Source organism: Lissotriton vulgaris, chromosome 3_1, assembly GCF_964263255.1.
Source record: "Lissotriton vulgaris chromosome 3_1, aLisVul1.2, whole genome shotgun sequence".
Classification (NCBI taxonomy): Eukaryota; Metazoa; Chordata; class Amphibia; order Caudata; family Salamandridae; genus Lissotriton; species Lissotriton vulgaris.
In genome coordinates, this window is record NC_141689.1 from 613,251,521 (window position 1) to 613,269,787 (window position 18,267).

The 18,267-nt window shown below is 42.6% G+C and overlaps 1 protein-coding gene across 1 annotated transcript in view; it reads left to right on the forward strand.

The window, feature by feature from the left end:
- The window catches only part of ADGRV1 (adhesion G protein-coupled receptor V1), a 1,865,288-nt gene that overhangs the window by 880,220 nt on the left and 966,801 nt on the right, over nucleotides 1-18,267 (forward strand). Inside the window, exon 64 of the mRNA XM_086963519.1 lies at nucleotides 16,508-16,693. Coding sequence (XP_086819645.1) covers nucleotides 16,508-16,693 — 186 coding nt within the window. The remainder of the gene's footprint in view (nucleotides 1-16,507; nucleotides 16,694-18,267) is intronic.

Below are 18,267 nucleotides of genomic sequence, written 5' to 3' on the forward strand. Positions count from 1 at the left end.
TTAGCACATCACTAACAACTCAATTGGTGCAATGTTGGGGCATGCAGGCATCGAGAACCAGAGTAGCGTTTTACTTGTCCCTCGGGTTTAGGAGGGCTATCAAAAGTACTTAACCTGTTGTTACTGATATTCAACAGCGCTTTGTTTTGACCAGGTTTAGACTTTGTATTGTGCACCATCTGATTGCTTGTTCTATTATGAAGTCTTGCCTCTCAGCCTTGATTCCATGTCCATGTAATGCCACTAGCAAGCAAAGCAGACTGCACTTAGTTATTTTGCAACTTATGTTCCCAGTATAGGAACTACAATCTCAAACCAATGTTTGTTGCACAGAATATCAGAACTCACAAAGATGCTTTGAAGTTTCTGCTTGCAAAGAATGATCAAGTATTTCTTAATTTTGCTCTTTTTTATCCTGAAAGTCATGAATCTGAGAAAGTGCCATGTACTAGATACCTTTGGTTATGATATATTTTGATAGATTTAATTGATGGTTAATTATTTATGTACCATATGGATCAGCTGGAATTGTTTAAACGTTGTTTTCGAACCGAACCATTCAAATGGATGAAGTTGTTTTATCAGGAGATGGTGGATCATATTTAACCCTTTTCGAAGAGCCAGCCAGTTTCGATTTAACCATAACTGCAAGCTTAGGAATAGACAAAGGCATGCAATCAGTTGCAGAATGGACATCCATGGAAGCAGGAGAAATTGTTAGATAAGATTTACAATGCACTTTAAGTTTGCACATTATCCCCATACAAACAAAAATAAAAGGTAGCTTGGTTGTAAAAGAAATAGAGAAATCCCAGCAAATGTATGCCACCAATAATATTTAATTAATTAAAGAAGTGTCAGTTATTCTTTAAAGTTGGAGGAAATCCAAAAAACATTAAATGCTCCCTAAAAGAAAATATAGGTGTAAAGCCTATGAGTACCATGGCATAAAAGCAATTTATTTACTGCCAAGCCATCGCAGAATCTTCCCTCACTTCAGACAATAAATAAATTAGGCAGAGCGGAGCACCAGAGGAAAAAGGTCTCTGAAACTGTGCGAGCTCCGTCAGCCTGCTGCTATGCCTTTCGGCACGTGACCTACGCCAAAATAATCATATGTGTGAACAATGAAAGAGCGCTCCGGGTAAGCCACAACATGAACAGGCTTAGCGAAGAGCTGTATATCACCCTGAAAGCACCTTCCTTCCTGCAGAACTCATTGGCAGCCTGGCATGAGGGCTTCCTGGCGACTGTCCTTCACAGAGATGGTAACAGCCGTAGAAGGCAAATATGTAATTATCAATGTTAGATCCAAGCCATCTTGTGAGAGAAAGATCAAGTGGTCAGAGAGAGAGCGCGATCTTCCATCTGAATTTAAATTACAGAACACTCAGCAAAGGTATATGAAGGCCTTTCTAGATTACACTTTTTTCACTACATTTATTAACTTAGCTTTGCAGGCACATAGCATAAAGGCAAGAGTTGTGGCAAAAAGGCATTTTTAAAGGGGAATGATAGTTGAGGCAGTATCTTCATTCTGGGGAGAAGGAGAAGAAAACACCCAATATGACAAAATGGACGCCGCATCCGTGAGGAAAAAAAAAGCTCTGTGGTGCGTGGTGCTATATCAGCTGTTGCTGCCAGGCAGGAGAAAGGAGCATGGGAAAAGTGGTGTCCTTCACAACCAAGGCATCAGAGAATCTTCTTTCACTTTCGGCAATAATTAAATTAGGTGGAGAAGAGCACCCAAGGAAAAGGTCTCTGACTCGACGTGAAGCTCAGTCCACCTGCTGCCATCCCCTTTGGCACACGTCACGCACCCTTTCAGGTTCTTGTTTATCCCTGCTTTTCTTCTGTTACTGTTTCTTCTGTCTTTCTCTTCCTATTGTGTTGTTCTCTCTCTTGCTCTGGGATAAAGTCTGATGAGGAAATATATGTGCTGGTTCCCAATGATTGTGCTGATGGGTCCCACCTGGAACCACTTGCTCAAATTAAGCACTGAAGAAGTAATAGTATGATTGACTTTTTCTGCGTCTGCTGAGAGTGTATATTGATGAAAATGTGGCAGATAGATACTATTTTTTGTGTATGACGACTCTTTATTTGAAAAGTGCATTACAAAGAAGGAAATAAAAGTCGCATCTTTTGGGTATTCTTCAGTGCAACAGTTTATACATTCATAAAGATTTTATATAAATACATTCCCTATAGAGTGACACTGAGGTACTGATATAGTCAAGTCATGATCGCTAAACCTTCATGTATCATGATTGAGGATAAAAAAAACTGTAACAGAAACAAACAGCTACCCCCACCCCTTAAACACCTCTTCCATAACTGTGTAAAGAAAGCATTACACATTCCAACTGAGGCAAGAACTTTCCTCTTACCATCAAGGCCCAGACAAACATAGTGCATTTAGGATTATAACGCATGCGTGTGCCTGAGCACAGTGCATACATGCCAAGTAGCATTGCACAGCTCTCCCCAAAGATGTGTGTAACCACCAACAGAAGTTTCTAGGTCCTAGGTGGGCTAGTCAACGTTCATCGAGAGTATTGCTCGATCCGTCCTAAAGCCCTGGCGGTCACAGCTTTACCTCTTTCTTCTATTAGTAGACTCCCCTGCATGACTCTTTCATTCCTTAATGGCTGTATCTGCATGATAACTGCGGCGAGACTGGCAAAGTTAAAGGGTTTAAAGGTGTGAAGTAAAGTCAACCCCCAACCTCCCTGCCCCGTCCAGGAGTGAACTGAGTATCCTGCAAACAAAAAAAGAATACACCCACACCACGACAGACTTTTGCAAAGAATGTAGGGGAGAGATGATTCTAAAGTGGGTATATGATATACATAGGGTTGCCACATTTTCAAAGGCAAACGGGGAAGAGGCTGGTTAGTGAATAGCAATTTATGAACAAATCTGTTGTTAGTCTTTTTTTTAAAAAAAAAGAAAATTCATTCAACTCTTAACTTTTTTGCTCAGGCAATTTCATTTTATTTTATAATGTCACCAAACTAAAATGACAGTGGGGTTTAACATGAAAGCAGTATAGTGAGTGTTACATAAAGTATAGTAGTCTTGAGGAGTTCGCAATGCACACTCGGATTGTTATAGACAAATATGAGGCATCACCTGGAGCACAGCAGTGAATGTGAAGCTGGAATTATTGCATTGGACAACTGAGTATCGAAGTCATAAAGTCAGGTCATCAAAAATGTTTAGAGACAATTATTGACCAGCGGAGAGTAAGACTCTGTTAGCTTTAATAATAATTTAGGAATTGTGTATGTTGCTTGGTAATAATTTTGATGTAATATATGCAGGGCAACTGAAATTCTGCAGTGGGGGAGAGACAAATTATGCAGTAAGGTTAAGTAAAGTATGTGGCATAATGCTGCACATTTTTGCATAGCATTACTATATTAATTTGTAATGTTGACTCTTTTCAACACTGTCTAAACATTGGTTGCATCTCATTAATACAAGTTTAAAACCCAAATACAGAAATAAGCAACAGAAAGGGGACCAGTCACCATATGCAAAGGTCCTTCAACTGCGTGGCAACATGTTGCTGCGTTTTTAGTAACTTTTGAATGTTTAAGCTAAAAACATTTAAATGCAGCAAATGTTCAACTATGCTAAAAACACCACAGCCATACAGTTGCATACCTCCAGTGGCCCTGGATATATATTTGTATTAACTGCTTGGACCTCGTATTTCAAACAAGAATAACTATGAGCTTTTGTTGAGTTCCAAGGTTTTTTTTACCGGTCTTTACTTAAAAATATCTGCTGTTTAGTTAACAGACTGGCCAGGTGGCAATCCAATGGGAAATTGCAGCATGGAGGGATACATGGATGAAAGTGGGGCAGAGCCACTGATCGAAAGTAGCAGGCTATAGGAGTGAGAGAGGGAGCAGGGGGAAAGGTGAGTTTATGAGGGAAATAATCAGTGAGAAAAAGTAACACTCAGCAAGAAAGAGGAAGGGTAGACATGCATGGAAGAAGGTAAGAGACAGGGGAGCGCTGACTTGAAGATTAAGGCATGGAGGTAAGGGGTGAACTGCAACTGCGGACACTGCTGACATATTGAACCTATATTGCTCACTATAAAGCATACTCATGCAGCTCTGGTAGCAAAGATTGGCACTCTAGTGCTTGATGTAGGATTAACTTGGATCAGAAGAAACTGGCAGTTTTGTTACCAAAAGCCAAAGCAAAACTGACACAAGATCAGAGTGTTCAGGAAGCACTTTGAAAACGTGCAAGACAGAATCTAATTCCTTGAATACTGGGCCGAAGATGCAGAAGGCAATGGTATGAGGACCAACATTCAGATAGGGGGCCTCACCGAACAAACAAAGAGCTTTAGCACTGAATGTTTTTTGGAAGGGTTACAAAGTACTACAGTTACAACCTATTACCTGGCAAAATTCTTCTCAGTTGAGCAGGCACAGGCACATATTATGACTACTGCCATGCAAAGGGCCTGCCAGGGCTATAATAATGTAATCTGCTGCTACTACAGAGTTTGCTCGACATTGTTTCACTTGCCACCACAGAGCTAAGTGTTGTACTGCAGACAGTGCAACAAGCGACATAATCTTGCAGTGCGCAAGGAGAGATGACCCCAGCACTGCCCAAAAGTGGGCAGGCATGGCAATTTTCTTCAAGTTCTACTCCTTGAAGAGGCCATGCAATGCGCTATAAGTGAGACTTTCGGCATGATGTGCAGCATTTTTCACAGGGTGAAGGGTTAACTGTAATCATATTCATGCAATGAAACAGACCATGCCCATGCTGTGACAAAAGCCTGGCTTTCAGTTGACAGGTTGTGGTAGGCAAGCATGCCTAGGCAGGTGTACTGAGTCTCCTACACGAGGCCTTTATTGTTATAGATTGAGCAACATTATGGTACATTAAACAATATGCAAGAGATGGTTCCGCTCAGTTTGCATCCTGAACAATTACTTCATGGTGCCTTAAAATATAATGATCCTGAAAAAGGAGCCACAGTGAAGGAAAACATTTGCCCAGGGTCAAACAGTTTAGGCATTATAGATAGCCAGGTTCTTTGGGTCAGGGCACCACAAAAGCTCCAGACTGTCCTGGATGGCCCATACACAATTGATGATACACAAGTACTGATTTTTGCAGATTACACTCCAATAGTGCAACAACAGAGGAGAGCATTTCTGGAAGTTAAGAAACAACTTCCTGAATTACACCTCAAGTACATGGTTTCATTCCAAGCGGACCTGAACGTCTTGTACAATGGGAAATTCGCATCTATACTGATACATCCGCAGTATGGAAATGGGCTGAAGCTCTGACAAACTCGGGAAGCCCTATTTATTGGTCATCCCAGACCTGATTGAAATCCCGACCGCAACGTAGGAGAGAAACACAAAAGATTGACAGACCACCCGCTACTCTACACAAGCGAAGAGGGCTGCTGCAGCAGTGGAGGCACTCCATGAATCGCTGGGCTTGATTATCACCAGTGGCTTAGGAGACAGCATATTGGTGATTAGTGGTAACACAGATGACCCGGAAACTTTCCTGAATATGGACTCGTGGCCGAAGCTCAGTACAAATGCAAAATAATAAGGCCCACTGGCTGCTCTTAGTTAACCTGAGCTGGGCTATATTGCCTGTTAGCATGCACTTATGGAAACTTTAGGTGGCAGCGCTGTGAGATGCAACTTTTTGGGGGGCTGTGAGGGATGCAAATGTGGACTATTTTAGGGAAAGTGGAGGTACATTAGGGAGAGTGGTGACTGAATTATAAGTGTTAAAGGTAATTTTTTGGGTAGTGTGGATCAGCATAGTAATTCGGCTCAAGTGCTGCTAGAGAGGGAAGTATGCAAGAGAGAGAGTGCCATGCATGCTCCTCTGAGGGATACTGGGGTTGACATTAAGAGCAATGATAGATTACTAGCATGTAGGAAAAGGTACAAGATGATCAAAATTAGATTGAACCCCATTTGTTTTTAAGGAATTCACAGCCAAGCAACTCGGAGAGGCTGATAGATCAGCCTGGTTGTTAGCAAGCTTTCTTACTTTGGAGGTGCTCCAAAGTCCAGTGGCGATGCTGTGAGGAAATAACCCGGTGTGTGTACTATGCATAGACCAAGAAATGAAATAAAGTTAAACGGATACGAAATAGATTATGACCCGCATAATCAAAAAAACACAGACAGAAACATGTAAGACATGAAAAATTGATCAATACAGTAAGTACATCCAATTTCCAATGACGATTGAACGCGGAACCCCTGAGGCGACGGGACGCAAGATTTTAGCAGTAACCTTGTCCGTTTGGAGTGATCTATCGTGATCCCTTATATAGAAGCCTAAGGGGCAGATTTATGAGGCCGTTGCGCCTCTTTGCGCCGCAATTGCGTCACTTTATTTGACGCAACTGCGGCGCAACAATGCGCCCTATTTACAACGTGATGCATCTAGGAGATGTGATTCAGAAAAGGGGGTGGTGATGAACAGAGTGTCTGAATTAAGCAGACCACTCTTGCCCAGTCCAAAGATCAGGGCTTGATCCATCACCGTTTTTTAGCTCACTGCACCATCTCAGCTCAGAACCTGGCTACATGCAAATGAGTCTGTCCCTGGCCCAGTGCATCATGGGAACAGGGCAGACCAGACTACCAAGCCAATTCTTCACTGGAAAGGAGACAAGCTTCCGGGGACCGGTTTCTGGCATTTCAGCCGTCGTCGGCCAGGCTTGCTTGAATCCTGATGGTGCAGTGAGCAAGGGACTCATGTCTAAGTATACCCTGCCACACCTATAGTGGCCAAAAACGATTCAGAAAAGGGGGTGGTGGTGATGAACAGAGTGTCGGAATTAAGCAGACCACTCTTACCCAGTCCAAAGATCAGGGCTTGATCCATCACCGTTTTTTAGCTCACTGCACCATCCCAGCTCAGAACCTGGCTACATGCAAATTAGTCTGTCCCTGGCCCAGTGCATCATGGGAACAGGGCAGACCAGACTACCAAGCCAATTCTTCACTGGAAAGGAGACAAGCTTCCGGGGACCGGTTTCTGTGGTTTCAGCCGTCGTCGGCCCGGCTTGCTTGAATCCTGATGGTGCAGTGAGCAAGGGACTCATGTCTGAGTATACCCTGCCACACCTATAGTGGCCAAAAACGATTCAGAAAAGGGGGTGGTGATGAACAGAGTGTCTGAATTAAGCAGACCACTCTTACCCAGTCCAAAGATCAGGGCTTGATCCATCACCGTTTTTGAGCTCACAGCACCATCCCAGCTCAGAACCTGGCTACATGCAAATTAGTCTGTCCCTGGCCCAGTGCATCATGGGAACAGGGCAGACCAGACTACCAAGCCAATTCTTCACTGGAAAGGAGACAAGCTTCCGGGGACCGGTTTCTGGCATTTTAGCCGTTGTCGGCCCGGCTTGCTTGAATCCTGATGGTGCAGTGAGCAAGGGACTCATGTCTGAGTATACCCTGCCACACCTATAGTGGCCAAAAACGATTCAGAAAAGGGGGTGGTGATGAACAGAGTGTCTGAATTGAGTAGACCACTCTTACCCAGTCCAAAGATCAGGGCTTGATCCATCACCGTTTTTAGGAGATGCGTCACGTTGTAAAGCACTGCGCCATAAGGAGGCGTTCCTGCGCAGGGGGGGGGGGGGGGGGGGGCGTTCCTGCGCAGGAACTCCTCCTGAAAGTGGCTGAGTGAAATCTATGAGATTTCACTCAGTCACTTTCAGGGCAATGCTGCGTCAAAACCCTGCGCCTGCTTGAAGCAGGCGTAGGTCTTGACGCAGCATTGTGCAGATGGTGTACCCCGAGCCTTGCTGGAGCTGCGTCGCGCTTGCGACGCAACTCCAGCAATGCGCCACATTTCCGGCACAGATGCGTCACACATCTGTGCCGTTTTTGCACCATGGTGCGCCGCATTATAAATGCGGCGCACCATGGGTGGCGGAGCTGTGGCGCACTGTGGCGCACGTTAACTGGCGCATCCCTGGGGATGCGCCAGTTAACATAAATCTGCCCCAACGTTTATAAAGACTTCCATGTGACAAGATTTCTGTCACAGATCCGTAGCAAGCACGGACCCACTCTCCGAAGTTCCATAACAGAGGACACCGCTTCCCACACTTTATGCTTAAAAAGTCCGCTAGTTGAGGACACCGTTTTTCATAGATACAAGTAGAATACTGTTGTTCCATCACACGTTATCCACATAGGGTGAAATTATCTATCTTGACTCCGCTTACATGACAGAAAATAAGATTAAGTCTTGAGAAAGATGGTGTAATTTACTGTGTCCATCGAAACGCGTTGACGCACTTTTCCTGTACAATCTATGATCCGGGTACTTCTGTTGGAACACAGATTTAATCATTGTACAAAACAAAGTGTCATCATTGGCAATTGGATGAACTAACTGTATTGAACAATTTTTCATGTCTTACATGTTTCTGTCTGTGTTTTTTTTTAATATGCGGGTCATAATCGATTTCGTATCAGTTTAACTTTATTGCATTTTTTGTCTAATTCTTTTAATTGATCTTTATCTAATGTATATTATATTGTGTTTTTTATGAATTGTATAAAAAAATTTACTGAATAAATAATACAGCTGTTTTCTTAACATTTTGTTACTTATTATTGTTTACTAGTGTACTAAATTGTGAATTTAGATCAAGGGGATAGACTCTTTATAGGTGTTTCAACCTTAGTTCCCTTGATTCAATTAAGGGGTACCTCTAATTTCTTATACTATGCATAGACCAACATCAATTACATTTTTGTTAATTACTACATCTCCTTGGATGCGTTACCATGTGCGATATAGGGCTAATTTTTCTGAAGATTTAAGGACATCAAGCTCTTCCCATTTCATCAGAAGATCAAAGACTTGCTCTGGAGGCACCCCTGGCTGAAACTACTCAAGCTACAGAAGTGATAACTAATGGCCAGAACAAAGGGTCGGTCGGCCTGCCAAACAAATTTTACTCAACATACAAAAGACTGATGGCTCCTCAGCTCTTGGATGTCTATAACCAGGCACAAACTTTACTCATGCTTCCGCAAATGACAGAGATTCTATTTGTGATTCTGCAATTTGGCTGTTAGTTTTGAAAGGACATTGAAGCAACCACTCTCTATGATGAATGTACCATATAAAATCCTGGGGAAGGTGCTAGCAAATAGATTGGTGATTTTGCTCTCTGTCTCATGATCAAAATGGCTTCATTTTGGACAGTTAAACTCCCTTGATCTCTAAGAGAGATTTTTGCTCAATTGGCAGCCCTCCTAGATGTTTTACACTTACCAGCAGTGGCATCCTTGCCCTTTTTAAATTAATACAATAACATTTCCTCCATTAAAACTATCTCACCGCAAGGAAGATCAGAAATATATGGAGATTAAAGATTAATCTTTCAGACATGAGGGTATAAAGATAAATTTGATCATCATCTGTCTTTAGGAGTGCTGGAATCTATTAGACTACTGGAAACATGAGTCAAACAGCAAAAGTAGTGCGTGAAAGAACAGCCTGTACTTGGAGGTCGAGCATGATGGTCTTGATGCGTACAGCCAAAAGAAGGAAGACTATTCAGGTGTGCAGATTTCACCATAGTGGCAGCAACATGTAGCGTAGCTGTGTCATGAAGAGCAACAATAGCACTTAACAAAAAAAAACAGTTTGAGGAAAACAAAGAAATGGGTGGAGGCAGAATGTACAACAGTGAGAAACTCAGATATACACATTCATGGAACAGATAGCGGGAAGCAATAATGTTGTGAACTGAAAGGCTTTCGGATTATGGGCCATCCTCAATGACAGGCCCTCCCAACTGCATAAAACATACTGGTGTGTGGTTAACAATTAAATATAGACTGTATAAGAGGAAGAAGATAATCAAGAGATGGATGCACACTACTCACCGGAAGAGCAGATATATTGTTGAGTTTGATAGACTTATGACCAGTGAGAGACCCAGTTTACTTGTGGTCCAAATAAGTATCCTATTGTATTGCATAGTTGTGATCACCCATTAAAAACAGGTTAAGGCTGACCCCCAACACAGTTTTTTTGTATTGTTTACTGAGGTATACATCCTATTGTCTGCACTTATGGAAGGATTGGCCATGTGACATAAAGAGTAAATTTTAAAATAACAATGTATGTGCTTTAAGGTGATATTCATATGCACTGTAATAACATGATTGTTTTAAACTACATACAATGTTTATTAAAATACCCATTATTTGGAGCAATATAGCATTGAAGACACTGCCCTGGAGTGTCTAACCTATTTTCTGTTTGAGAGGGCATAAACAGTCCACATCCCCCTATTTTAGTCATGTTTGAGACCTCTCACTTGCAGAATCCCACAGGGCTTTTCCGTGAGCCCTACATTGTTTACTCTTTATCTTATTAAGTTTGCTATATTTATACAACTCTTTAGTTACTCTGTGATGTCCTACACAGATGATATCCTAGGATCCTTTTCTTCGGCAATGATCTGGGGTCTGCCCAAGAGAAATTATGATCTTGTTTTTTCGCAGTTACCTCCTGGATCAAGACAAATCAAAACTCAATAGTGTCAACACAGAGGGCTTCATCTTTAGGAAACCTTCACTGAATAGATATGGTCTTCACGTTGGTGGTGGTGGTGGAGCTGGACCCTTCGCCCACTCGAGGTTGACTCAGCAAAAAATCCCATATTAATTTTCAATGACTTTTTTCTCATTCTTTCAACATATCAGGCACATTTTCTACTTGCATTAACAGCATCCTCATGATATGCAAACCATATCTTCTCGCAATCATAGGACTGCTATAAATTAAACTATTTTCTCACAACTAGATAATGGAAGTCTATATTGGTCTTCGTGCTTTGAAATCATTTAAAACCCTCCTGCATGCCTCATCTGAGGACTGCCCCATTTCTTCACAATCTCTTCTCACTGTTATACCGTCTATTGCCTTTGAACATGAAACAATGTGACTTCAAAGTGTTGTTCCTAGATCTTGACGCTCTCTATAAAACAGGTTCTCTGCTTTTTCACCTTTGTATTACTCTTTATATTCTTTCCAAAGTCCTATGCTTTGCAGTTGCAGTAGTCAACTGCCTGCATTCCTAACATTAGGCCAGTACATATTGGATGCTGATGCTGCTCCTTTCTGGCGTCAAAGCATTGGAACTCTCTGGCTCCCGAGCTCCAGAGACTCCAGTCCTCCATAAAAAATAAAACATGCCTTTTCCATATTAGTGCACTCTCCACCTCTCCTTCATTTACTGCTCAGCACCAGGCTGCTTGGTTAGGGTAAAAGTGCACTTTGCATATTATTTTCAATCATTCATTTCATTCAGTAGAACAATAACTATAGAAATGTGCTTAAACTGCACTATTTGCCACAATTCTTTTAACCACTCTGGGAGGTGGGACGATGGAGGAACCCAAATATCTTCTAAAAGTATTTTGAACGGCTAATGGGTTAAAGCCAATACAATTGACCTCAGGTGTTCTACAGTGTATCATATGTCAATAATTGTTGGCATATCTATAATTATGAAAATAAATGTCATGTGAGAGTAGTTAAATTCATTAAATGTGTACTAAAATACAACATTTAATATTTGTTCTACTAGAATTCCTTGAAGGAAAGTCCTAAACTTCCTGCAAACTTGTTAAATACTAATATGAATACATTAATGTTAGAGCCCAGCATGCTTTGAATTGAACTGTGATGTATCTGCAAAAAAAAAAACCCTATGCATTATACCACTACAATGACAGGATGACCCACCAGCAATTTTAGTCTGACTCTGAATTTGGCTCCACCTCCAGCATTTGAAGTGTTAGCTCCCCACCCCCGAAATTTGGGTCTAGTTGCGCCCCTGCCTGGATATGATGTATAATATAACCGAGAAGTGCTCTTTGTTCAGAGGACAAAAATCCATACAAAACCTCTTGAAACAGCTTTTTCCCCATGCCATGTCTGAGTGGAAGGGTCGGGAAATGCTGATTCCACATTTAGAACAACATTGATTCATACCGCAGCGCTGTCCGCTCCGGCCCCGTCCACACACTACAGAGCCTAGCGCTGACACCTCACGCGCACCTTTGGAAGAAGTCACTAGGGTATGTGCTTCCGGAGCATCGCCGCGTAATGGGAACTAAATTGAAGAATAAATGTACTGCATTCTCATTGGTGGAAGCATGTCTCGAAGTAAAAATATACTAACTTACCTCACTTGAAGAAAAATGTTACCGAAAGAAAAAGGAGAGCTGGTAACAAATATAATCTAATGTTAAAGTTCAACATTTATAGTTTAATTTTTTCATAGGCATGAATTTAAAAAGATTACATTTGCAATCTTTTTCCACTTTTCGTGTTAAACATCCTGAGAGAGTGACGTCTGTGTCTCTTTCGGAATGAAAAACGAGAAAAGGAAACATGCATTTCTCGATGGAAGGGTGACAGATGCTTCTCCTGCTTGCCTAACATGTTACAACTCTAAACGTTCTACTCAAGAGGCAGGGCACGAACAGGGAGAGTGTGCACTTTGCTGTTAACTGCCTCCCACATCCTAAATCCCCTCTCCCCTCCCTCAAAATGAAAGAAAAAAATCTGTTCACTGCCCCGATATCGCGCAGGCTTAACAGTCCAGTTTAGTTCGTGTTTCAAGCGCAGCCCACTGTCAAAAACAAAAAATATTGCTCAACTAAGATGTATATCATATGACAAATTGAAGAGCAAACAAATGGGGCCCCCAGGCAGCAGCATGTAGGATCAGCGCTAGAGCTTCTCCCCACAGCCACCAGAGCTCCGAAAGCTGTGGCTGCTCCTAGCAACAAGAGCAGGGAACACACCAATGAAAATAACAAACAAGGCGCTCACATGCACCAGCCAACCCAGTTGCTGCTCTTATTTTAGGCATGCAGGCGGCTGCGCTGAGTGCTGGCAAAAAAACATGATAACGCCGGATTCTACTACAACATTTTCCAGAGAATCCTGGGTCGACTGGATCTTTATTATCTGCTGAAAAGTGTAAAGGGGAGAAACCATCATTTACAACCAACTAGCATGGACTAATCCAATAAGACTCAGAAAGGATCACTGACTCCGAACATCAATTTAGGGGTTTTATTACAAAGCCAAAATAACTGAACATACAAGCACCTCATGACGAGGTTGTAAAAATACATAGGCACTAATACAAAGTTCATCCAAACGAATTAGTCTAACCCGGTGCAGCATAAAAAGAATGAGCAACTCCAAAAATACTAAACAAGCAAAAACTGCGCCAACATCGATATTAGTCTTCATTAGTGGCTGTAAAAGAAATCCGTTAATCTATCCCTACTCTATTACTAAAGTGGCATTTCCCAGGCAAGATCAAGAAAAGGTGTCAGCTCATGAAGACTTCCTAAGAAGTACTTTCACGTTGAATGGAGCAGTAGCCAAAGCTACAGAGTTTGTTCTAGGTCTTCCTTCTAAGAATCAATCCCTTCTTTCTACCCTTTGCTAACTCATCTCTCGGGGCACTGTCCCTAATACAAAATGCACAATGAATAGAACACGCCCTTGAAACACCTCCTCTGGCCAGGTGATGTCATTTTTTCAGCTCTTTTCTAAATTGGAGCCACGTAGAGGCAGGATGGGTGGGTGGATAGGGGACGTTGTTCATATTCTGGGTGCAGAGATGAGAAAGACCTTCTGGCATGTTTTTTGTTTTTTTCTTTTTTGCATCTCTTTTTTCTGTGGCCTAATGGTGTCCTTCCTGTGGTTGTGCCGAGAACCACCACCAATAGTGAGCTTGCCTATATAATAAATAGGATTACAGTGGTAGCTCAGAATGAGGGTGTTTGCTCCCCAGTTTTTGTTAGGTAAAACTGTGAAGCAAATAGTGTACCTTCATTGTCTATGCAGCTTGGAATGGGGAATAACAGTAACTATTCACAAATAATTCTTCATTCCAACGTGCCCAACTTGTAACCCCGCACAATTTGTGCACTGTCTAATTTTGCAACCCAGAACAAGTGCAAACTAGCAAGCGGGTCATTTTCCCCTGTTGTATGCCAATGTAGCGGGATAAGGGCAGTGATTAATTTGTTAAAGAATAAGTGCCGGGGCTTTCATTGGGCGGCCACTGCAGCTTGCACTACACGTAGCCCCTGCCAGCTGCCAATGACAGTACAAACAAAGCTAATAATGCTCACAATCCTGCTAGTGTGACGATTCATCATATTCCATCCCCCAAAAGCTATAAGAATGGCTTGGGAGACAGGTATTAGTCATTGGAAATTTAAATTGAACCAATGAAAAGATGACCTAACAAAGAATAACAACAGGACTAAACTGGCGATGCTATTTCAAGGCATGACGGCCCTCTTTTCACACACCCGTAGTCTAAGAGCTGAGTGTGCTTAGGAGTTTTCTTTCCCTCCTCAATGGTAGTGTATAGGTTGTTATTATGCCTCACACTTAAGGCACAGGATTGAGTGAGAGCCAGGGTATATTCTCCACTCTGTGGTTGCTTGCGAGGGGTCTAATTATATTACACCCTACATTCAGTATGTTGGGTTTGTGGTGTGTAAAGAGCTCCGCTCCCCCGTGGGTTGTTAGGAGCTTATTCCCCATCTGCTACCTTTTCCTGTGCCGGGCCTCCAGCTCTTGAAGTCTTCTTCCCTCCTCCTTGTCAGACTCCCTTCGGCTCCAGACCCGGCTCTGCCCTTCTTTCCTTCTCCTCTACACCAATATCAATGTGTTACAGAACACATGGTGGTGAATAGTAGGGCTCAGGTCCGGAAGGTAGTCCTTCAAGGAGGCTCCGTCTTAACCCTGGCCGGCCGGCCCTATCGTAATATAATGTGTATGTCGGCCTCTACTAGGCCAGGCACGGTGACTCATTGAACCTTGTGGAGCCGGAGCTATTACGGTGCCAGACAAGCCACCACATTCAAACAAAAAGCAGCATTGATTTTGGCAATGGGCATGGCGACTAAGTACTCACAGTTACTCATGGTGGGACGGGCGGGGCACTTCCTTAACTGATGTAGCCTGCCTGGTGCTGCTGCCAGCTGCCTGCCCTCAACATCGTTGAGCTGATGACTCCTGGGGTGAGGGTGTGCGGGTATGGCAATCTGAACAAAATCTGAGCATGCTGCCTGCCTCAAAGCCCCTACTCCCGGAGAACCAAATCAATCCCAATCACTGTTCAGCCCACCAGCAACAGTGAACAAAGGGCTGCCATCATATCATATTAAGGAATCTTGGCTCATGGTCTCACAGCCACAACACTCATCGGGACTCGGGAGACGAGAACAGCACTCTACGCCGAGTCAGTGAGGTGATTTATTATAATGCCATTTGTGAAGTGTTGATGCATGTAGACCCGGCCTGATAAATAAGTGCCGGTGCTAAGCACCGGAAAGCTCCGGCACAAATTAGGCACTGGATAAGGGCATAGATAGGAGTATCTTTGTATAAATTAATGAAGCAAAAATTCGGGGCATGAATTACAGTTCCATAACAATGACTAGAGATGGGAAGATTTAAATGACGTATTTAATTACCTTATTCAGCCTTGTATACTTGAGGTGTTTTTGTTGCTCCACTTACTCTTTTACTAGTAGTTACCTGTGGTCAATGCTAACAACAGTTTGTAAATGTTCCCCCCAAGTCAGCAAACGTTCCATGTGAGTGCCAAGTGCAATATTATAATATTTAAAAAAAAAAAAAAATCACTCTTTGCTGCCTTACTAACGAGAGACTTCAGTCATTTTATTTATTTATTGATTCACAAAGTAGCTGATTCACAAAGGTAACCTTACACTTTTGTGTAAGTTTACGTTTTTTATCGTATTCACAAACTACAAGTTTAATTTTAGTAAGAATAATTTTATGAGTGTCTGCAGTCGGAACAGAGAATTTCACACATAAAAAGATAGGGCTGGCCAATCTCTTTAAATACGTAGTCTTCACAATGAGTGCAGAGTCACCACAGTCATAAAATTACTAGCAGTAAAATTAAACTCGTAGTTAGTGAATACCCCCAAAATAATTTATTTCAGCGCCGGACTGGGCACACAAACCAGCCATGGCAATACTGACAAACCGGCCCCTGCGGGTGGTGGTCTTGCAAGAAGCAGCACTGCTTCCACTTTAGTACTGCTGCTGGTTTTGTTACGAGGGACCGATATTGCAGCACTGCCTCATAACGGGCCTCCAGTAACAACACGGGTCCCAACTACTTGAAAAACGGCTCCCACCCTTCCGGCCCACCGGGAAAACACCCGGTGACTGATATGGCCAGTCCGGCCCCGGTTACCTTACACAAAAGTGTAAGTATATCCTTGTGAATTAGGCCCACAGTATTTTCCAGGATAAATTTCTTAAATGTGGTGAAACAACTTTATATTTTGGTAGGTAGTGAGATTTATTGTTTTGTATGTGAATCATTGTTAATTCTGTGCTGTTCTCTTCTGCTTAGGCTCTCGATGACGATATTCCAGAGGAAAAGAAGAATTTCCAGTTTTATCTGACAGCAGTCAGTGAAGGCGGATCGATCAACGAGTCCATGAGAGTCGCAAACATCACAATGGCTGCCAGTGATTTCCCTTATGGGCAATTTGTATTTAGCCAGGAACTCCTTCAGACATCAGAGGAAGCAAAATTGGTAAGGAGTGGAATATAATCGTTGATCAGTAGAGTAGTACACATTATACCTTCACGTGGTGCCTATTTACCGTAGTGACAATTGGTTAGTAATTTTGAACAGTTTGCTTGACCATTGCTGTGGACAGAATTATACATTGAGTATACAGTAAGCCTATGCCACTTCCACAGCAATTTCTAGCCAAGGAATTTTATTTGAAAGTTGTATGTCAAATATTGTGCACCAAATTATCTTTTGTTGTAAGTATTATCTTCTAAATATTGTTTATGAAAATGTCAGGTTTCTATTGTTAACTCCAGTGTTGTGACATTTTTGTAAGCTATATGTAGTACATGATATTTATGTCAGACGATATTGTGACCTTGATATTCCTGTACCAATCATTAGGTAGTATGCATAGAGGCTATATGGGTTACTTGGGACTTCACAGGCTGCCTATTTTCTTTAGCACCACACAAAATATGGCTGAGATACCCGCCACCCCCTCTCAACACAATCCCCAAGAATTGGGAAACCGGAAACAGTTCTTGAACTTTTGGAAGGCGGGAAGGGAGTTACCCTTCCCGGCCGTATTTATTAAAATATGAAACAAAATCAAAACATTAAAATAACAGTTTCATATTATGTACAATTTCATTTCCACATTACGATGTTTGGCTAACCTTAACAGATCTCTAATACAAAGGTTCTCCTAGCCGAACTAACATCCTACAAAACATTTGACTTGAAATTGTACATCCTAACGTTAAGGGCCAACGGCAAGGTCGTAACCGGTGTCAGATCCCTAAACCAGAAATACCACCCTCACTTGTGAGGGGAGCGACCGCACAGAGGCGTACCTCAAGTGCATCTACCAATTTCCCTTGGACTTGACGGGGGCCCCAATGAACTCGACGCCATTTAACGGTCGTTCGAGGACTCGTGTGAGGTGTCTAAAAGGTAGCGTAAACCCCCTCCCGCACCCCACACAACTTACCCATCTGCCGTCGCAGATGTCCTGGCCCCGGGAAATTCCCCAGGAGGGCCCGTAGCCCCTCCTATCCAGGAAGGGGCCTTGACCACCTTTCCTTTCCTTCCGGCGGCCTATCCTTAGACGGGACCGCCTCCCCGTTGAGGGGCCAATTGGCCACCTCCCCCGAGCGCTCCCATCCGTAATGGGTGACGCCCCCGCATAGGGATCTTCCAATTACTGCTCACCGATCATGACCTTACCGCCCGACCAAAATAAATACGACAATTCTACTTAGCTTACTAAGATTACAAAACAAACATAACTTATTACAAGCATGAATACTGATCAATCCTAGTGCAAAATTACTTTATTTGCAAAACATACTGACAATAACCATTCTTTATTGCATATTCAAAAATTTCACGACAAACGTCACAACCTGCAAGAAAAGAGTTACCATATCCAAACTTTATTCAAAACAACTCGCTGTCCTCAGGGGCTGGTGGGTGGGTCAAAATTGGCTCTTCGTTCCGTCTCGAGCTCACGTGCAGCGGGGAGGTGCAGCTTCAGAGCACAGGAACAAGAGGATGCTTTCTTGGCTTCTGCTCCTTTTATCCGTCTT